Source organism: Mustelus asterias, chromosome 14 (assembly GCF_964213995.1).
Source record: "Mustelus asterias chromosome 14, sMusAst1.hap1.1, whole genome shotgun sequence".
NCBI classification, from domain to species: Eukaryota; Metazoa; Chordata; class Chondrichthyes; order Carcharhiniformes; family Triakidae; genus Mustelus; species Mustelus asterias.
The window spans coordinates 101697203-101719796 of NC_135814.1; the positions used below are offsets into that span (position 1 = coordinate 101697203).

The 22594-nt window shown below is 46.3% G+C and overlaps 1 protein-coding gene across 4 annotated transcripts in view; it reads left to right on the forward strand.

Moving 5' to 3' along the window:
- LOC144503902 (disco-interacting protein 2 homolog A-like) overlaps positions 1–22594 on the forward strand; it is a 304026-nt gene that overhangs the window by 198469 nt on the left and 82963 nt on the right. For all 4 annotated transcript variants that reach the window (XM_078228953.1, XM_078228954.1, XM_078228955.1 and 1 more), the window contains 8 exons: positions 3798–3929; positions 6901–7020; positions 8891–9088; positions 9924–10015; positions 12128–12238; positions 13012–13135; positions 14495–14604; positions 22039–22141. In XM_078228953.1, the coding sequence (XP_078085079.1) occupies positions 3798–3929; positions 6901–7020; positions 8891–9088; positions 9924–10015; positions 12128–12238; positions 13012–13135; positions 14495–14604; positions 22039–22141 (990 nt within the window). The remainder of the gene's footprint in view (positions 1–3797; positions 3930–6900; positions 7021–8890; positions 9089–9923; positions 10016–12127; positions 12239–13011; positions 13136–14494; positions 14605–22038; positions 22142–22594) is intronic.

The following is a 22594-nucleotide window of genomic DNA, read 5'->3' on the forward strand; positions in this document are numbered from 1 at the left end:
GTTGGATGAACTTAGGATCATTAGGGAAGCAGAGGTGGCCATAGACAGAAGCTTTAGGGATACAGTTATTCCGAGGAATGAAAACAGATGGGTGACGGTGAGAGGGGCTGGGAGGAAGCAGTCCGTGCAGGGATCCCCTCTGGTTGTTCCCCTTAGCAACAAGTATTCCGCTTTGGATGCGGTTGAGGGGGACGACATACCAGTGGTGAGCTGCAGTGAGAGGATCTCCAGCACTGTGTCCGTCTCTGTGGCTCGGGAGGGTAAGGGGCAGAGCGGGAGGGCGATAGTTATTGGGGACTCGTTAGTTAGAAGGATAGATAGGAGGTTCTGTGGCAGCAAAAGAGACTCACGGATGGTATGTTGCCTACCGGATGCCAAGGTCCGTGACGTCTCGGACCGTGTTTTCCGGATTCTTAAGGGGGAGGGGAAACAGTCACAAGTCGTGGTACACATTGGTACCAACGACATAGGTAAGAGAAGGGACGGGGTTTTAAAACAGGAATTTCGGCAGCTGGGCTGGAAGCTGAGAGCCAAGACAAAACATGTGGTCATCTCTGGTACGTTGCCGGTGCCACGTGATAGCGAGTTGAGGAACAGGGAGAGAGTGCAGTTAAACATGTGGTTGCAGGGATGGTGTAGGAGGGAGGGTTTCAGATACGTGGAAAATTGGAACACATTCTGGGGAAGGTGGGACCTGTACAAACAGGACGGGGTGCACCTGAACCAGAGGGGCACCAATATCCTGGGAGGGAAATTTGATACGACTCTTAAGGGGGGTTTAAACTAATTTGTCAGGGGAGTGGGAAAAGGAGTTGTAGTCCAGAAGTCAGTGTTGAGGGTGGTGAGGTATTGGGGAAGGTATCAGGGTCAAGGGTGGGTACCGGTAGACAGGAAGGTGGGTTGAAGTGTGTCTACTTCAATGCAAGGAGCATCCGGAACAAGGTAGATGAACTTGGGGCGTGGATTGGTACTTGGGACTACGATGTTGTGGCCATTACGGAGACGTGGGTAGAACAAGGACAGGAATGGTTGTTTGACGTTCCGGGGTATAGATGTTTCAGTAAGTGTAGGGAAGCTGGTAAAAGAGGTGGAGGAGTGGCATTGTTAATCAAGGATAGTGGCTGCGGAAAGGCACTTCGAGGGGGACCTGCACACTGAGGTAATATGGGCTGAAGTTAGAAATAGGAAAGGAGCGGTCACGTTGTTAGGAGTTTACTATAGGCCCCCAAATAGTAATAGAGATGTGGAGGAAGAAATTGTGAAGCAGATTATGGATATGTGTGGGGGTCACAGGGTAGTTGTCATGGTGGACTTTAACTTTCCAAATATTGATTGGAACCTTTGTAGGTCAAATAGTTTGGATGGGGCAGTTTTTGTGCAGTGTGTGCAGGAGGGTTTCCTGACACAATATGTGGATAGGCCGACAAGAGGTGAGGCCACATTGGATTTGGTACTGGGAAATGAACCGGGCCAAGTGTTAGATTTGGTTGTGGGAGAGTACTTTGCAGATAGTGACCACAATTCGGTGTCTTTTGTTATTGCAATGGAGAGGGATAGGGCCGTACGGCAGGGCAAGGTTTACAATTGGGGGAGAGGTAATTATGATGCGATTAGGCAAGAATTAGGGGGCATAAGTTGGGAACAGAAACTGTCAGAGAAAGGCACTAATGAAAAGTGGAACTTTTTCAAGGAACAAATACTGGGTGTCCTTGATACGTATGTCCCTGTCAGGCAGGGAGGAAATGGCCAAGTGAGGGAACCATGGTTCACGAAAGAGGTGGAATGTCTTGTGAAAAGGAAGAGGGAAGCTTATGTAGGGATGAGGAAACAAGGTTCAGACGGCTCGATTGAGGGTTACAAGTTAGCAAGGAACGAGCTGAAAAAGGGCTTAGGAGAGCTAGATGGGGACATGAGAAGTCCTTGGCAGGTCGGATCAAGGAAAACCCCAAGGCTTTTTACTCTTATGTGAGGAATAAAAGAATGACCAGGGTGAGGTTAGGGCCGGTCAAGGACAGTAGTGGGAACTTGTGTATGGAGTCAGTAGAGATGGGCGAGGTGATGAATGAATACTTTTCTTCAGTGTTCACCAAGGAGAGGGGCCATGTTTTTGAGGAAGAGAAGGTGTTACAGGCTAATAGGCTGGAGGAAATAGATGTTCGGAGGGAGGATGTCCTGGCAGTTTTGAATAAACTGAAGGTCGATAAGTCCCCTGGGCCTGATGAAATATATCCTAGGATTCTTTGGGAGGCCAGGGATGAGATTGCAGAGCCTTTGGCTTTGATCTTTGGGTCCTCGCTGTCCACGGGGATGGTGCCAGAGGACTGGAGAATGGCGAATGTTGTTCCTCTGTTTAAGAAAGGGAATAGAAATGACCCTGGTAATTATAGACCGGTTAGTCTTACTTTGGTGGTTGGTAAATTGATGGAAAAGGTCCTTAGGGATGGGATTTACGTCCATTTAGAAAGATGCTGATTAATCCGGGATAGTCAGCACGGATTCGTGAAGGGCAAGTCGTGCCTCACAAGTTTGATTGAATTTTTTGAGGAGGTAACTAAGTGTGTTGATGAAGGTAGGGCAGTTGATGTCATATACATGGATTTTAGTAAGGCGTTTGATAAGGTCCCCCATGGTCGGCTTATGATGAAAGTAAGGAGGTGTGGGATAGAGGGAAAGTTGGCCGATTGGATAGGTAACTGGCTATCTGATCGAAGACAGAGGGTGGTGGTGGATGGAAAATTTTCGGATTGGAGGCAGGTTGCTAGCGGAGTGCCGCAGGGATCTGTGCTTGGTCCTCTGCTCTTTGTGATTTTTATTAATGACTTAGAGGAGGGGGCTGAAGGGTGGATCAGTAAATTTGCTGATGACACCAAGATTGGTGGAGTAGTGGATGAGGTGGAGGGCTGTTGTAGGCTGCAAAGAGACATAGATAGGATGCAAAGCTGGGCTGAAAAATGGCAAATGGAGTTTAACCCTGATAAATGTGAGGTGATTCATTTTGGTAGGACTAATTTAAATGTGGATTACAGGGTCAAAGGTAGGGTTCTGAAGACTGTGGAGGAACAGAGAGATCTTGGGGTCCATATCCACAGATCTCTAAAGGTTGCCACTCAAGTGGATAGAGCTGTGAAGAAGGCCTATAGTGTGTTAGCTTTTATTAACAGGGGGTTGGAGTTTAAGAGCCGTGGGGTTATGCTGCAACTGTACAGGACCTTGGTGAGACCACATTTGGAATATTGTGTGCAGTTCTGGTCACCTCACTATAAGAAGGATGTGGAAGCGCTGGAAAGAGTGCAGAGGAGATTTACCAGGATGCTGCCTGGTTTGGAGGGTAGGTCTTATGAGGAAAGGTTGAGGGAGCTAGGGCTGTTCTCTCTGGAGCGGAGGAGGCTGAGGGGAGACTTAATAGAGGTTTATAAAATGATGAAGGGGATAGATAGAGTGAACGTTCAAAGGCTATTTCCTCGGGTGGATGGAGCTATTACAAGGGGGCATAACTATAGGGTTCGTGGTGGGAGATATAGGAAGGATATCAGAGGTAGGTTCTTTACGCAGAGAATGGTTGGGGTGTGGAATGGACTGCCTGCAGTGATAGTGGAGTCAGACACTTTAGGAACATTTAAGCGGTTATTGGATAGGCACATGGAGCACACCAGGATGATAGGGAGTGGGATAGCTTGATCTTGGTTTCAGATAAAGCTCGGCACAACATCGTGGGCCGAATGGCCTGTTCTGTGCTGTACTGTTCTATGTTCTATAAAGTAGCCAATGTTTTAATACTCTCTCTACCTTCTATTCAGATAACCACTCAGCGCCGCCAGATGTGACCACTGGTGCCTCAGAGCGCGTTACCCACTTTGAGCGGCCGCAAGTTTCCTCCGTTCGGGGAGTGCCTCGTGGTTTTAACAGTAATGTAATGGAAACTGCTGATGGTGAGTTTGTTCAACATTGAGTCTGGTCAGAGAGGTCTGACTGTGCTTTTAAAACTTGATTGGGAGAGAGTTAGAACATATTCACCAAAGATCCTGAGACAGCACCTTCCAAACCCACGACCAGTGACATCTAGAAGGACTAGGGCAGCAGATACATGGGAACACCACCATCTGCAAGTTCCCCTCCAAGCCACTCACCATCCTGACTTGGAAATATATCGCCGTTCCTTCACAGTCGCTGGGTCAAAATCCCAGAATTCCCTCCCTAACAGCATTGTGGGTCAACCCACAGAACATGGACTGCAGCGATTCAAGAAGGCAGCTCACCACCACCTTCTCAAGGGCAACTGGCGATGGGCAATAAATACTGGCCTAGCCAGCGATGCCCATGTCCCACGAAAGAATAAAAAAAATATTCTCACTGGAATTGGACTCCCAATTGAATAATTTTGGCTCCATTTTTAAATTTAAATTTTTTTTTCTTTTGGCATGGGTAGTGTGGGTCGTGATATTTTCCTTCTTGAAGTAAGGTGCGTTGGTTTAAAGTTCTTGAGTGTCACAAGTAGGCTTACATTAACACTGCAATGAAGCTACTGTGAAAATCCCCTAGTCGCCACACTCTGGTACCTGTTCGGGTACACGGAAGGAGAATTTAGCACGGCCAATGCACCTAAGCAGCACGTCTTTCAAACTGTGGGAGGAAACCGGAGCACCCGGAGGAAACCCACGCAGACACGGGGAGGACGTGCAGACTCTGCACAGACAGTGACTGAAGTCGGGAATTGAATCCGGGTCCTTGGCGCTGTGAGGTAGTAGTGCTAACCACTTTGTCAGCGTGCCATCTTGCTTTGGCATTTAATGCAGGCTGGATCTCCAACATCACACTACAAGTGTTCAAACCTATCCCTTGCCACTAGAAAAAAGACGTGCATAGAAACCCGACAGAGCAGAAGGAGGCCATTCGACCCATCAAGACTGAACCGACGCTCTGATAGAAATCTTATCCAGCCCCTCTCCCCATCACTATCCCCGTTACTCCACACATTTACCATGGCTAATCCCCAGAGCCTATGCATCCTGGGACACTCGGGCAATTTATCATGGCTAATCCACCTTGCCTTTATGTCTTTGGGCTGTGTGAGGAAACCCCGGAGCACCAGAAGGAAACCCACGCAGACACGGGGAAATGTGCAAACTCCTCACAGTCACCAAAGGCCGGAATTGAACCCGGGTCCCTGGCGCTGTGAGGCAGCAGTGTTAACCACTGTGCCACCGTACTGCCCAATATCATTAACCTGGGTATGATCCAAACCCAAGTGCCAGAAATGACTGGGACCTCTCAAAGTGCTTCAGCTATTGAAGTTCTTTTGAAGCGTGCTCATTGTTATAAAGTAAGAAATCTGGCCGGTGACAAAACAGAGCCAGGGCCCACAACCAGAAATGTGATAATCATCAAGTCATGTTTTGTATGTATTAATTGAGGGTTAAATATTAGCCAGGACGGGAAAGAGAATAGTTCACTTCTCTTTGAAATCATGCTTTGGGATCTTTTACTTGAAAGGACAAATCGAGCATTGGTTTAAGATTTCATCAGACTAAACGCACCTCCGACAGTGCAGCACTCCCTCAGTACTGCACTGTGATCTTAACGTACTTGCATCTCTGGAGTGGGACTTGAACCCTTGAATCTTCTGACACTGAGGCGATTGAATCACCACTAGGGCAGCACAGTGGGTTAGTGCTGCTGCCTCACAGCGCCAGGGACCCGGGTTCAATTCCTGGCTTGGGTCACTGTCTGTGCGGAGCCTGCACATTCTCCCCGTGTCTGCGTGGGTTTCCTCCAGGTGCTCCGGTTTCCTCCCACAGTCTGAAAGACCTGCTGGTTAGGGTGCATTGGCTGTGCTAAATTCTCCCTCAGTGTACCCGAACGGGCGCCGGAGTGTGGCGACTAGGAGATTTTCACAGTAACTTTATTGATTTTTGATTTTGATTTGATTTGATTTATTATTGTCACATGTATTAAAATACAGTGAAAAGTATTGTTTCTTGCGCGCAATACAGACAAAGCATACCGTTCATAGAGAAGGAAACGAGAGAGTGCAGAATGTAGTGTTACGGTCATAGCTAGGGTGTAGAGAAAGATCAACTTAGTGTGAGGTAGGTCCATTCAAAAGTCCATTCTGAAGGCAGCAGGGAAGAAGCTGTTCTTGAGTTGGTTGGTGCATGACCTCACACTTTTGTATCTTTTTCCCGACGGAAGGAGGTGGAAGAGAGAATGTCCGGGGTGCGTGGGGTCCTTAATTATGCTGGCTGCTTTTCCGAGGCAGCAAGAAGTGTAGACGGAGTCAATGGATGGGAGGCTGGTTTGCGTGATGGACTGGGCTTCATTCACGACCCTTTGTAGTTCCTTGCGGTCTTGGGCAGAGCAGGTGTCACCCAAGCTGTGATACAAGCAGAAAGAATGCTTTCTATGGTGCATCGGTAAAAGTTGGTGAGAGTTGTGGCGGAGATGGCAAATTTCTTTAGTCTTCTGAGAAAGTAAAGACTTTGGTGGGCTTTCTGAACTGCAGTGTTGGCATGGGAGGGACCAGTGTTGCAGTGTTAATGGAAGCCTACTTGTGACACTAATAAACTAAACTTCTGAACCGATAATGCCCAGAGTTACAAAGAGCCAGAGGGCAAATGTAGTATCAGTCAACCATTGGCTCAATGCATGTCCTGCGCTATGTGCAGTCCAAAGGCAAAACGGCATCAACTGTACCAAATGCTGTACAATTAAAAAAAACTTGCCTTTCTTTCGTAACTCCCTCTGCCATTTTAACAACCGTCCATATTCGCTCTTGTACCACACTTTTTGGTGGTCTTTAATCCTTGAAAACTCTTCATCTTCCACTCAAAACAAACACGCCGGTGTGACGTACCGAATTTGAAAGGCATCCTGTTTCTTTAGCTGGTTTTTTTGTTTTGTCAGGTGTACCCGTGAATAGCAGAGTGTCCTCAAAGATCCAGCAGCTTCTGAACACACTCAAGCGGCCCAAGCGACCACCGCTGAAAGAATTCTTCGTTGATGATTTTGAAGAGCAGCTGGAAGGTACGTGAGTCTAAATGGCGATGGAGCAACTTCTGTTGGAAATCTGAAAGGTTAAATTCTGAGAACTCAGATACATCTAGGAGCAGTTTTGGTTTCAGAAGTTATTCCAGTCAAATCCTTTGACCCTCATTTGTTTTTCTGAATAGAATGGTATAATTTAAGAGATTAATGCTGTGTACAGCCACAATCATTCTGCTGAATTCCCCTTCCTTTCTGCTTTCCATATCCCACTTTGTGTATCGATTTTATTTTGGTTGCTTATCTCAGTTTCTTTCCCTAGTGGTTTCAGTGGCAGTTTGCACTGTTGCTTCATTGAAAAAGGCCCTTCATTTTGCAGTTGTCACCTTTTGGGGTTTCTTTTTTTTTTGAACAGATGTTCAGACTCTGCACTGTATGAATTTTTTCCAATTTTGCAATGGAGTCTATGTTCTTGAACGAGGTCTGCACCATTGTTGGCAACATAGCCAGAGCCTTTTGACCAGTGTGTTTCTCTTCTCAACCATGGGAGTCTCCCAGGAATCCAATTTTGACACCCCTTTCTCATCTACATGTCCATAGAATAGAATCTGTGCACACAGAAGGAGGCCATTCGGCCCACCGAATATGCACCAACTCTCTGACAGAGCGTTCCCGTAACCCAACGCATTTACCTTGCTAATCCCCGTAACCTGTACATGGTCAATCCACCTAACCTGCACATCTTTGGACACCGAGGAGCAATTTAGCATGGTCAATCCCCCTAACCTACACATCTTTGGACACTAAGGGGCAATATAGCATGGCCAATCTACCTAACCTGCACATCTTTGGGGTGTGGGAGGAAACCCACACAGACACGGGGTGCAGATTAGGTGGATTGGCCATGCTAAATTGCCCCTTATTGTCCAAAGATGTGCAAGTTGGGGGGGATTGACCATGCTAAGTTGTCCCTTAGTGTCCAACGGTGTGTAGGATAGGTGGATTGGCCATGCTAAATTGTCCCTTATTGTCCCAAGGTATGCAGGTTAGGTGGATTGGTCATGCAAAATTGCCCCTTCGTGCCACTTTCAGCCAGGATTTCGCCACTTTACTAGAAGGACATGGATGCTTTGAAGGTTCACCAGGATGTTGCCTAGTCTGGAGGGTTTTTGGTGTGAGGAGAGGTTGAATAAACTAGGATTGTTTTCACTGGAAAGACGGAGGCTGAGGGGGCAACCTGATAGAGGTCTACAAAACTATGATAGACATAGATAGGGTGGATCGTCAAGAGGTTTTTTTCCCAAGGTGGAAGGGTCGACTATAAGAGGGCACAGGTTTAAGGTCAGAGGTGGTAAGTTTTGGGGAGATGTGCGAGAAAGTTTCTCACTCTCTTTCTCACTCTACGTTTCCATCAGTCTGAGGATTCAGGGTAGACCATTTAGGACAGAGATGAGGAGACATTTCTTCACCCAAAGAGTGGAATTCATTACCACAGGAAGTAGTTGATGCCAAAACATTGAATGTATTCAAGAGGCGGCTGGATACAGCACTTGGGGGAACGGGATCAAAGGTTATGGGGAGAAAGCAGGATTAGGCTATTGAGTTGGACGATCAGCCATGATCGTGATGAATGGCGGAGCAGGCTCGAAGGGCCAAATGGCCTCCTGTTCCTGTATTTTATGTGTCTATCAGAGGGTGGTGGGTGCCTGGAACGCGCTGCCAGTGGAGGTGGTGGAAGCGGGCACTTTAGCAATGTTCAAGGTGTATCTTGATAGACACATGAACGGGAGGCAAACAGAGGGATAGAAACCGCGCATCGGCGCAGGCTTGGTGGGCCGAAGGGCCTGTTCCTGTGCTGTTTTATTCTTTGTTTTAATAAAACTTGTCTTTACTATCCCATTGCCAATTTCAGTTCCCCAAGCAGACCCCAATCAACCAAAACCGGAAGGTCTTCAGACGGCAGCATTGCAAGGGGAGCCGCTCGGAGTCGTGACGAATTGGCCCCCATCCCTTCTGGCCGCCGTGCAAAGGTGGGGAACCACACAGCCCAAGGCTTCTTGTCTGACCTCGTTGGATACTACAGGGAAGCCTGTTTACACACTCACCTATGGTAAGCACTTGCCAACTGAATAAAGCAATTGTAATAGACACTTGTCATCGCTGCTAATGGGAATCCTGCTTCCAGCGCACTTAATTCAAGTGTTGGCTGAATGTGGACTGATCCAGGATGACACAGTAATGCCTGAACGTATCAGTTTATAATGTGGTTAATGTGATGAAACGTGTTCCTGATGAGTGTAGTATTGTTTGACAGAGCTACAGAACATCTTGCCAACACTGCACTTAATATAGAAGCAGATTACTGTGGATGCTGGAATCCGAAACAAAAACCAGTGTCCTTAATCAAAAAACAGAAAAATGCTGGAAAATCTCAGCAGGTCTGACGGCGTCTGTGGAGAGAGAATAGTGTAAGAAGTCCCTCAACACTAGGTTAAAGTCCAACAGGTTTATTTGGTAGCAAAAGCCACTAGCTTTCGGAGCAGCGCTTGTATCCGCAGCGCTCCGAAAGCTAGTGGCTTTTGCTACCAAATAAACCTGTTGGACTTTAACCTGGTGTTGTGAGACTTCTTACTGTGTTTACCCCAGTCCAACGCCGGCATCTCCACATCAAGAGAGAATAGAGCCAATGTTCGAGTCAGGATGACCCTTGTCAGAGCTCTGACGAGGGGTCATCCAGACTTGAAACATTGGCTCTATTCTTGTCAGACTCTGATGAAGAGTCATCTAACTCGAAACGTTGGCTCTATTCACTCTCCACAGATGCTGTCAGACCCGCTGAAAATTTCCAGCGTTTTTCTGTTTATATTTCAGATTCCAGCATCCGCAGTATTTTGTGTTTATCCAGGTGTACTTAATGTTTGATGACTTTGTTTTGTGTGTTTCAGGGAAACTGTGGACCCGGAGCCTCAAGCTAGCTTACACACTCCTCAACAAACTGAGCAATAAGAATGATCCGCTTCTGAGACCTGGAGACAGAGTACGTCACTCTTGCCCAGACTTGTATAGTTTCATTTTTTTGCAGTATTGTAGGAATTACAACATGAAAGGAGGATCTACCTGATCTGACAGTGCTAACTGCTGATTGATAGCTGTCCAAACCCTATTTTTTCTCTCCCTGCCCTGTATATGTTTGCATTCAGGAATGATTTAATCTATCATACCACTGCTCTGGAGCATTATTTCAATTTTTGAGGCGATGGCCTAGTGGTATTATCGCTAGGTCATTGATCCAGAAACTCAGCTAATGTTCTGGGGACCCGGGTTCAAATCCCGCCACGGCAGATGGTGGAATTTAAATTCAATTTAAAAAAATCTGGAATTAAGAATCTACTGATGACCGTGAAACCATTGGCAACTGTCGGAAAAACCCATCTGGTTCACTGATGTCCTTTAGGGAAGGAAATCTGCCATCCTTACCTGGTCTGGCCTACATGTGACTCCAGAGCCACAGCAACATGGTTGAGTCTCAGCTGCCCTCTGAACAAGGGAAACGAGGGATGGGCAATAAATGCTGGCCAGTATTATGGTTGGCATGGTGACACAATGATTAGCACTGCTGCCTCACAGCGCCAGGGACCTGGATTCAATACCTGGTTGGATCTGCACATTCTCCCCTTTTCTGCATGTGTTTCCTCTGGGTTCTCCGGTTTCCTCTCACTGTCCGAAAGACGTACTGGTTAGGGTGCATTGGCCGTGCTAAATTCTCCCTGTGTTCCCGAACAGGCACTGGAGTGTGGCGACTCGGGGATTTTCACAGTAACTTCATTGCAGTGTTAACGTAGGCCTACTTGTGGCACTAATAAATAAACTTAAACTTAAAACACTCGTGACCCATGATTGAATTTAAAAATGCAGCGCAGAGCATAGGATTGCAAATTCCAGGAGTCTCTTGGTGGTTAAATGATCTAGTGCCGAGGGAGTGCTGCACTGACAGAGGTTCCGTCTTTTGGATGATATGTTTTACCAAGGCGCTGTGCCATTGCAGGTTGTATGCACGCTGTGGCACCATTTTCAAAAAGAACAGGGAGGTTATCCACCGTGTCATAGAATCACAGAATCCCATCAGTGCAGAAGGAGACCATTCGGCCCATCAAGTCTGCACCGACCACAATCCCACCCAGGTCCTATTCCGTAATGCCACACAATTACCCTGCTATTACCCCTGACACTAAGGGTCAATTTAGCATGATCAATCCCCCTAAACTGCACATCTTTGGACTGTGGGAGGAAACCGGAGCACCCGGAGGAAACCCACACAGACACGGGGAGAATGTGCAATCTCAACACAGACAGTGACCCAAGCTGGGAATTGAACCCGGGTCCCTGGCACTGTGAGGCAGCAGTGCTAACCACTGTGCCACCACGGAAGAGAAGGACATGTGAAGGATTGTGTTATGAAGATGGATGGGAAGAGAACCTTGTGGAGCATTGGGGTGAATGGCTTGTTTCTGTTTCCATTTATCCCCCGTGATTCTTTCACAGTGTGACTCCATAACCATCTCAAAAACCCAACAGAAGGAAATTAGTCTTGCCCACAAAAAGGAGCATCAGTTAATAATTAGGGAAAGGTAGCGAGAAATGGCGGCACAGTGGTTAGCACTGCTGCCTCACAGCGCCAGGGACCCGGGTTCGATTCCCGGCTTGGGTCATGGTCTGTGTTGAGTCTGCATGTTCTCCCTGTGTCTGCATGGGTTTCCTCCGGGTGCTCCGGTTTCCTCCCACACTCCAAAGATGTGCGGGTTAGGTGGATTGGCCATGCTAAATTACCCTTTAGTGTCAGGGGGATTTGCGGGGTAAATACGTGGGGTCACAGGGATAGGGCCTGGGTAGGATTGTTGTCGGTGCAGGCTCAATAGGCTGAATGGCCTCCTTCTGCACTGTGTTAGGGATTCTATGAAAAATGTTGCTGGAAGAAAGCTGAAGTTCATTTTTGCTGCTGTCTTATCAGTTGTGCCAAATGCGTAACAATCCCACTTGTTCCAACCGGAAATTCACAAATGTGCGCAAATAGAAGTCTAACACTGAAGTGTGGTTCAATGAATTTTTGCAGATCTAGTTTTCAAATAAAATTTCTGCCTTCTCGTTACAGGTGGCTTTGGTATATCCAAACAATGACCCTGTGGCATTTATTGTGGCATTTTACGGTTGCCTTTTAGCAGAGTTGGTTCCTGTGCCCATTGAAGTACCACTAACGAGAAAGGTAATGTCAGCGATCATCTATTAGATTTTATTTGATTTATTATTGTCACATGTATTAGTATACAGTGAAAAGTATTGTTTCTTGCGCACTATACAGACAAAGCATACCGTTCATAGAGAAGGAAAGGAGAGGGTGCAGAATGTAGTGTTACAGTCATAGCTAGGGTGTAGAGAAAGATCAACTTAGTGCGAGGTAGGTCCATTCAAAAGTCTGATGGCAGCAGGGAAGAAGCTGTTCTTAAGTCGGTTTGTACGTGACCTCAGACTTTTGTATCTTTTTCCTGACGGAAGAAGGTGGAAGAGAGAATGTCCGGGATGCGTGGAGTCCTTGATTATGCTGGTTGCTTTTCTGAGGCAGCGGGAAGTGTAGACAGAGTCAATGGATGGGAGGCTGGTTTGAGTGGTGGACTGGGCTTCATTTATAATTCTCTGTGGGCTGGGCTTCATTCACGATTCTTGGACAGAGCGGGAGCCATACCAAGCTGTGATACAACCCGAAAGAATGCTTTCTTTGGTGCATCTGTAAAAGTTGGTGAGAGTCCTAGCTGACATGCCAAATTTCCTTAGTCTTCTGAGAAAGTAGAAGCATTGGTGGGCTTTCTTAACTATAGTGTCGGCATGGGAGGGACCAGGACAGGTTGTTGGTGATCTGGACACCTAAGCTTTTGATCCCAAATCGCTGGTGGTTCTGTAACACCAGATTAGGGTAATTGTCTCTGTACTGCTAACATTTCCTCTGAATGCTGTACGTAATGTCTCGTTTGCTCTTGATAGGACGCCGGTAGTCAGCAGATTGGTTTTCTTCTTGGCAGCTGTGGTGTGTCCGTGGCTCTCACTTGCGACGCCTGCCACAAAGGATTGCCAAAGTCTCAGGCCGGGGATGTGGTGCAATTCAAAGGTAATACCGTACATTTGTTCAGTAACCGGGGGAATAATGGGTAAAATAACCACAGCCCTTTTTGAAAGCTATCGGAACCAGAAAGTTTCACACACACGAGTGGTCAATGTATGGAACAGAATTCCCTGTGAAATAGTAGGGGCAAAATCCCCGGAGCGATTGAGTAAACAGCGGGGTATTGTGGTGGTGTGAGAAAGGGGGCGGTGGGTTATTACTGGGTAGATGAAGGTGGACTCAACAGCTTGCCAGTGGCATATTCTCCACGGGTCAGAGTACATGTCTGTGAAAGCCTGGTCCTGTGCTTTCTCTAATGGTTGGTCGATCTCCTACCACGATAGTTTGCCCTCTCACGGGTTCAGATTGAAATGTTTCCCCCTGTTGTTCAATTTCAATGATCGATATATCCAGGTAGTGGACTCTGAAGGCTCGATCAGTGAATGAGTGTGTGACCTGTTAGCACCGCTTACATAACTGAAGCCTTGTCGCTGCTGCCTCACAGCGCCAGGGACCCGAGTTTGATTCCCGGCTTGGGTCACTGTCTGTGGGGAGTCTGCACGTTCTCTCCGTGTCTGCATGGGTTTCCTCCGGGTGCTCCCACAGCCTGAAAGACGTGCTGGTTAGGTGCATTGGCCATGCTAAATTCTCCCTCAGTGTACCCAAACAGGCACCGGAGTGTGGCGACTAGGGGATTTTCACAGTAACTTCATTACAGTGTTAATGTAAGCCTACTTGTGAGACTAATAAATAAACGTTATTAGAAATGGTACAATATTTTGGCAGTGAATCTTTTGTTGAGTGTGTTTTCTTCGACAGCAATATGTTGACACTGTATCAAAATTACCATTGAAATGCGGTGATACGTTTCAGTGCATAACTAGGCGAATGAAACATGAGTGGGTATTTTTGAAATAATTACAGTGAATTATTTGCTGCCAGTTTGGTTGCGGATATTTGATCTTCTCACCCTGCACCAAGAGCTTTGATTACCAAACCGATTAAACCGACATGGTGCCACAGTGGTTAACACTATTGCCTCACAGCGCCAGGGACCCGGGTTCAATTCCGGCCTTGGGTGACTGTGGAGTTTTTTCCTAGTGTCTGCGTGCGTTTCCTCCGGGTGCTCCGGTTTCCTCCCACAGTCCAAAAGATATGCAGGTTAGATGGATTGGCCATGCCAAATTGCCCGTTAGTGTCCAAAGATGTGATTTGCCATGGTAAATGTGTAGGTTTACGGGGATAGGGTGGAGGAGAGGGCCAGGGTAAGATACTCTGTCAGAGAGTTGGTGCAGACTTGATGGGCCGAATGACCTCTTCTGCCTGTAGGGATTCTATAATTCTATTCTATGATTCTATTTGTAGGTTGGCCTCGACTCGGTTGGTTTGTGACGGATGTTAAACACTTGTCAAAACCTCCTAAAGACTGGCATCCAGTGATCAGGGATGCTAGTAACAATATTGCTTACATTGAGGTAGGTCCTGATCTAATCTCAGTATATGTAGTGCTTTATTGAACTTTGATAAACAAGCATTAACCTTCTTGTGTTTTTGTAATGATATAACTGCACCAATCGCTCATGTGCAGCCATGTTATGGATTCAATTATTGAGACTGGGCACATGGGAATAGTTATACAGAGGCATAAAACTTGAAGACATCAGAACTGCAGAGCTGTGTGTGTCTGCGTGTGTATGTCAGCAAAAGCAGAGCTAAACCTGGATCGCATGACACTCTTCCTTTCCAGTGATGTCATGCTCCTATTCTTTAAATGGCGATAATAAGACCATTACAATTCAGAAGCCATATTATTTTTGCAATGGTAATGTAAAGCTTTGAATTAAGAATGAGTAACATAATTCAAAACATCATGCCAAAAAATCTCTTCAGCCGCTGCATTGCAGCAAAAGGGTAGTTTGAGTTGATTTAATTTATTGTTATCACATGTATTGGGATACAGTGAAAAGCATTGTTTCTTGGGCGCTATAGAGACAAAGCATCGAGTACATCAGGGAGAAGGAAAGGAGAGGGTGCAGAGTAGTGTGTAAAAGCACCGAATAAGAGTAAAAGATACAATTCGAAAGTATGCTGGGGGCAGCTGGCAAGGGTGGCAGGGTGGCATAGTGGTTAGCACTGCTGCCTCACAGTGCCAGGGACCCGGTTCAATTCCGGCCTCGGGTCACTGTGTGGAATTTGCACGTTCTCCCCGTGTATGTGTGGCTTTGCTCTGAGTGCTCCGTTTTCCTCCCACACTCAAAGATGTGTGGGTTAGGTGGATTTACCATGCTAACTTGCCCCATGGTGTCAGGGGGATTAGCAAGGTACAGAGCAGGTGTTACAGGGATAGGGCCTGTCGGTGCAGACCCAATGGGCCGAATGGCCTCCTGCACTGTAGGGATTCGAAGAAGTCGCCTCACTCCGGCGTCATCTTGAAAACCAATCCAAACACTTAACGGATGAGAATGAACAGGAAATAATAATAAAATCGCCTACAAGGGGTGGTTCGTATGATGGAAGATCTTGTCGGCGTACCATCCAATATCAGACATTAAGAAGGCAGTCATTCTAGATGTGACTGTAAGGGGTATATATTGGGGAAGTCTAAGGGATGGATGAGTGGTAGCCAGGATACTTGGAAAGACAACAAAATTTGTCAAAATAAATCACGTTGCAGCAGTCAATGAACGCGTGCATTTTCCATATTCAGAGAAGGCAAGCAATCTCAGCGTGGCAATTACAGACCCATTAGCTTGGCCTGAATAATTGGATAATTAATAGAACCCAGAATCCTGAGAGGATCAGGAAGCTTTGAAACTGATACCTGACATTGGAGGAATAAGCCATGTAGAAAGGCGAGATGAGCTGTTGAAGCTTAAAATAGAGACCTCCGGGGAACTCCAGAGGTGCGTAAAATACTGAATGTAAAAGGAAATTAAACCCCGAGCAAGCCTTTAAATATGCCAGAGAGGGAGAAGTAGGTGAGTTTTTGACAAGAGATGTTTGTTTGCAAGGTGACCGACAGGTGAAACAAGTTGCGAAGAAGAGGGATTGAATAGGAGTCACTAAAGAAACTGTTAGATCTCACCTGCGATGCTTAGTTAACAGCTGAAGGGATAAAATTAAATCGACACACGGTTCCCCATCAAACCTATTGTTGCTGGTGTGTGCACAGATCATATTGTTGAGGGCACCTCATGCAAAGTTGACCTCAAAGCTATTCTTGTCAGTTTTCCTTGTTCTCTTGAGTTCGAACAGCGGTGCCTCAGCCAGCACTCGCCTCTGCGAGCTGGTATGGCGATATCAAATAACAAAGGTGTGTGTAAGCTACAAACAACACCTGGATGACAAGGTTAAAATGATGAGGAGCTAGCCAATGCTTTAAAATGCTGACGACGTGATTCTGTCTGGTTATTTGGTGCTGTACATTGCAAATGTTTTTAAAAATTCTTTCACAATATGTGGGTCTCACTGGCTAGGTCGGTGTCCATCCCTAATTACCCTTGAGAAGGTGGTGGCACGCAGCTGCCTTGAACCGCTGTGGTCCATGTGGTGTAGGTACACCCACAGTGCTGTTAGAAAGAGAGTTGCTGGATTTTGACCCAGAGGCAGCGAAGGAATGGCTGACATATTTCCAACTGGCTTGGAGGGGAACTTGCAAGCGCCTGCTACCCATGTCCTTCCCGATGGTCATGGTCACGGGTTTCATAGGTGCTGTCGACAGCCTTGGTGAGTTGTTGAGTGCATCTTGTAGATGGTACACACTGCTGCTACTGAGTGTCGGTGGTGGAGGGAGTGAATGTTTGTGGATGTGGTGCCAATCAAGCGGGGCTGTTTTGTCCTGGATGGTGTTGAGCTTCTTGAGTGTTGTTGGAGCTGCACCCATCCAGGCGAGTGGAGAGTATTCCATCACACTCCTGACTTGTGCCTTGTAGATGGTGGATAGGCTTTGGGGAGTCAGGAGGTGAGTCACTCGCGACAGTATTCCTAGCCCCTGACTTGCTGTTGTAGCCACATTAATTATAAGGTCGGTCCAATTCAGTTTCTGGTCAGTGCCAACCCACAATGTTGATCGTGGGGGATTCAGTGATGGTAATGCCACTGAATGCCAAGGAGAGGCAGTTAGACTCTCTTGTTGGAGATGGTCATTGCCTGGCACTTGAGTGGCATGAATGTTACTTGCCACTTGTCAGCCCAAGCCTGGATATTGTCCAGGTCTTGCTGCATTTGGACATGAACTGCTTCAGTATCTGAGGAGTCATGAATGGTGCTGAACATTGTGCAATCATCCATCTAACCTTATGATAGAGGGAAAGTCATTGATGCAGCAGCTGAAGATGGGCCGAGGACACTACCCTGAGGAACTCCTGCAGAGATGTCCCTCCACTGAGATGATCGATCGCCAACAACCTCAACCATCTTCCTTTGTGCCAGATATGACTTCAACCAATGGAGAGTTTTCCCCTTGATTCCCAATGACTTTGGTTTTGCTAGGGCCCTAATGTCATTCTTGGCGTCAAGGGCAGTCACTCTTGCCTCACCTTTTGTCCATGTTTGGACCAAAGCTACAATGAGGGCAGGAGCTGAGTGACCCTGATAGAACCCAATGAGTGTCAGTGAGCAGGTTATTAAGTAAGTGCTGCTTGATAGCGCTGTCGATGACCCCTTCCATTACTTTGATGTTTGTGAGTTGAGTGGAAGGGAGGGAATGTGTTTGACCAGGCTGGGGTTTGCCTTGATTTATGCAGACTGACATAGCTGGGCAATTTTGCACATGGTAGTACTGATGCCCAGTGTTCTGGCTGGACTGGTAGTGCAGCTAGTTCCCAAGCACAAGTCCTTCAGTCACCACTGTGTTCCAACAGCACATTGAGAAATTCTCTGCAAATATTGAAGAGAGGAAATTTTTCCCCTGTTGTGTGGGGCAGGATGGTGGGAATTGATTAAACTGCAGGAGTGTTTCGTTAAAAACCAATCACTTCCCAGGCTTTTTGTGCAGCAGTCAGACCTCATAACCCTGTCTGTTAGTCCACGTTCAATAACAGAATAAGCCTGAGGATTTAGAGGAGCCTCTCTGCTGTTAGCTCTCAGTCTGAATTCCGTGGCAGCCGTTGCTGCCTCAAAGCTCACGATCCTAAAATGTTGTAATGCGACCTCACATAGAAACATGGAAAATAGGAACAGGAAGAGGCCGTTCAGCCCTTCGAGCCTGCTCTGCCATTCATGATGATAATGGCTGATCGTCCAATTCAATGGCCTGATCTTACCATCCCGTTCCCCCCACCCCCCCCTCCAATATCCTTTGATCCCCTCTGCCCTAAGTGCTATATCGAACTGCTTCTTGAAAGCACACAGGAGGTGATGGCCTCGTGGTATTATCGCGAGACTATTAATCCAGAAACTCAGCTAATGTTCTGGGGACCCGGGTTCGAATCCCGCCACGGCAGAGGGTGGAATTTGAATTTGATTAAAAAATATCTGGAATTAAGAATCTACTGATGACCATGAAACCATTGTCGATTGTCGGGAAAGCCCATCTGGTTCACTAATGTCCTTTAGGGAAGGAAATCTGCCGTCCTTACCCGGTCTGGCCTACATGTGACTCCAGAGCCACAGCAATGTGGTTGACTCTCAACTGTCCTCCAAGGGCAACTAGGGATGGGCAATAAATGCTGGCCAGCCAGCGATACCCATGTCCATGAATGAATTAAAAAAAATATATTGGTCTCAACTACTTTCTGTGGTAGTGAATTCCACAGGCTGACCACTCGGGACCCCGCAGTTTGTGAAACCCTGGTTTAACATCTGTCATTGGGAAATGACTGGACTACGTATTTGGAATAGGGTGGGCTGAAAAACCTTGAAAGTTTTCAACCGATCGGCGAGCCAGCCTGTTTTTATAAAGGATTGGTTCTGCTTGGTGAATCTGATTAGATTTTTGGAGCAAGGGGTTAAAGTAGGGGCCAGAGGAATGTCCATGGAAGTTATGTTATATTTTGTTTCATAATACTTTGGGATGCTTTATTGCATTAAAGGTACTGTTTAGATAGATTGTTATAAAGGGGAGATAGATTCCTTCTCTGAGAGCTAACACCTAACCACTCAAAGAGGAGTACCTCGCTTTATAATCTGTTAAAACTTTGTGAGAAATAGTACAAGCTGCTCTTTAGCAACTTAGAGTGGTTAAATCGAAATAACTACCTGAGATTCTCTTTGTAAAATCAACAAATAACACTTTATTTATCTAACTAACAGTGAACAAGTTAACTAGACTATTAACAAACTGAATAAAACACTATTCTAATGGAATGCTGTTTAGATAAATATAATTCCCACTTAGTAACAAAAAAATAGATTTTTTAGTCACCCTCAAAATTACAACCAGATTTGTCGTCTTTCGGAATCTTCTGTCTGGAACCCCTGTCTTCTTTCGCTATCTTCACTATCGAGATAAGGCTTTCTTTTAAGACAAATGAGCTGTGGCAGAGGCAGGAGCTGTCTCTCTAAAGCTGTGAACGGTGTCAGGTGCTCTTCTCCCGTTTATGCCACTGGTCCCCCGTCGCTGAAACCCCTGATGACACACCAACATCCCCACAATAGGATTGGTTCTCAGGTTACCAAAACATCAAATTCAAATCTAATAGGCTGCTGGTCGCTAAGTGCCGAGCTTAAGCTGATTGGTTAAAATTCAAAAACAGCCTGTTGTCATGGCAACACTACTGTTTGGCCTTTGACACAATGCTTCAGTCTGTGTACTCTATATGCACCTGCATCCTTTTTAAAAAGATTTTTTTAAACTCAAAAAGCACCAGTTTTAAAAGGGACCATACAATATTTTCACTTCTTAGCATTTTACAATTTTTTATCATTTTTACAAACTCCAAATTCTAACATTCTACTCAATTCGCAACAAGATGAACTTTGAGAAGGCATATTTGAATAAGTCCTTCAATAGAATCTGATGGTGAAAGTTGAAGCTTGTGGAATCGAAGGTAAATTATTGACCTGATTAGGAAATTGGCTGAACCCTGGGAGCCAGAGTATAGGAATAATCGGTACTGTAATTGACTGGATATGACTAATACTGTACCTCAATGAACTGTGCTGTGGCCTCAACTATTCACCATGTTTATGACTTAAATGAGGGGATAGAAAGCCACATATCCAAATTTGCCTCTGACACAGAGGTAAATGACATCATAAGCAGTGTCAATGGAAGGGTAACATCACCAATAAATTTCAATAGATTGAGTCAGTGAGCCAATGTCTGGCAGTGGATTTCAGTGCAGGCAAGCACAAGGTCAGCCATTTTGGGCATTAAGGAAAAGATAGAAGGGACTTTCTAAATGCTATAAAACTTGAAGCAGAAGAGGTCCAACAAGACTTGGGGGGGTCGGGGTCCAGGTACATTGAAGATTAAATATCATGGATATCTCCCCGATTTCTGCTGTTTGGGGAGTCTAAGACGAGGGGCGGAATTTTCTGGTTGTTCACGCCGGCGGGATTTTCTGGGACCGCTGCAGTGAACAGAGATTCGACTGAGCGCCAAATTCCCCGTCCTTTCTGGCAGCGATGGCAGGGCATGAAAGGCCAGCAACTCCTGGCCCATTGCATTCAATTCTGATCGCCACGTTACAGGAAGGAGGTGGAGGCTTTGGAGAGGGTGCAGAAGAGGTTATCACGATGCTGCTTGGACTAGAGTGTATGAGCTATGAGGAGAGGCTGGACAAACTAGGGTTGTTTTCTCTGGAGCGGCTGAGGGGAGACCTGAGAGAAGGCTATAAAATTATGAGAGGCCTAGATAGGGTTGATGGTCAGAATCTCTATCCCGTCATTTAAGTCATAAATAAACATGGTGAATAGTTGAGGCCACAATATAGTTCCTTGAGGTACAGCTTTTTCCCAGAGCTGAAATGTCGAGGTGCACTTAATGTGAGAGGGGGAAAGTTCAAAGGAGATGTGAGGGGCAAGTCTTTTTACACAGGAAGTGGCAGGTGTCTGGAACGCGCTGCCAGGGGTGGTGGAGGCAGATACGATAGGGGTGTTTAAGGGACTTTTAGATAAACACATGAATATGCAAGGAAGAGAGGGATATGGAGCAAGGCAAGCAGAAGGGATGAGTTTAATTTGGCGTCATGTTCGGCACAACATTGTGGGCCGAAGGGCCTGTTTATCTGCTGTACTGTTCTATGTTCTATGAGTCATAGTCTAAAAATCAGAGTAAGACTTTGCAGGAGTGTGGGGAGACCGAAGGGAGTCTAAAACAAGAGGGCATAGGTTTAAGGTGAGAAGAGAGAGATACGAAAGTGTCCAGAGGAGCAATTTTTTCACACAGAGGGTGGTGAGTGTCTGGAACGAGCTGCCAGAGGTAGTAGTAGAGGTGGGTCCAATTTGTCTTTTAAAAAGCGTTTGGACAGTTACATGGGTAAGATGGGTATAGAGGGATATGGGCCAATCGAGGGCAATTGGGATAGCTTGGGGGTTTTAAAAAAAAAAGGGCGGCATGGACAAGTTGGGCCGAAGGGCCTGTTTCCATGCTGTAAACCTCTGACTCTATGATTGGGATTAGGAAACACCTCTACACACAAAAGGCTGGTAGAAGTTTGGAACTTTCTTTTGTAACTGGTAATTGGTGGTGGATCAATTGTAAGTTTTAAATCTGAGATTATTTTTTAACCAGCGGTGTTAAGGAAACGAGGTACATTGAGTCAGGTCCCAAATCAGCCACAATCTCATTGAATGGTAGAACAGCTTGGAGGGGCAAAATAGCATATTCCTATTCCTGTATCATTACCTAAACTGATGGTTCAGAACCTGGGCAGCAGGGAACGACTTCTGACCTGTTTACATTGCAGTGCTTTGGAATACAGATATGACACCATTTTTAATTTCTCTTTTTGTTCCCCCTTCAGTACAAGACCAGTAAAGAAGGAAGTTCAATGGGCATAACCATATCTCAGACTGCCATGTTAGCACATTGCCACGCCCTGAGCCAAAGCTGTGGATACAGTGAAGGTGAGCTCATTGCGGCCAATTCATATTCAGCCAAAAGGATACCTTGTGGTGGAGTGTGGTGAAATCGGATAGGTTCTAAGCCTGAAGATGAAACATGAGGGACCTCATGGATGAGATTTACCAAGTTTAAAGTTTATTTATTTATTAGTCACAAGTAAGGCTTGCATTAACACTGCAATGAAGTTACTGTGAAAATCCCCTAGTCGCCACACTCCGGCGCCTGTTCGGGTACACTGAGGGACAATTTGGCATGGCCAATGCACCCGAACCAGCATGTCTTCACTGTGGGAGGAAACCGGAGCACCCGGAGGAAACCCACGCAGACACGGGGCAAACGTGCAGACTCCACACACACAGTGATCCAAGCCAGGAATCGAACCCGGGTCTCTGGTGCTGTGAGGCAGTAGTGCTGACCACTGTACCACCGTGACTGATAACTGACTGATGGGAGCA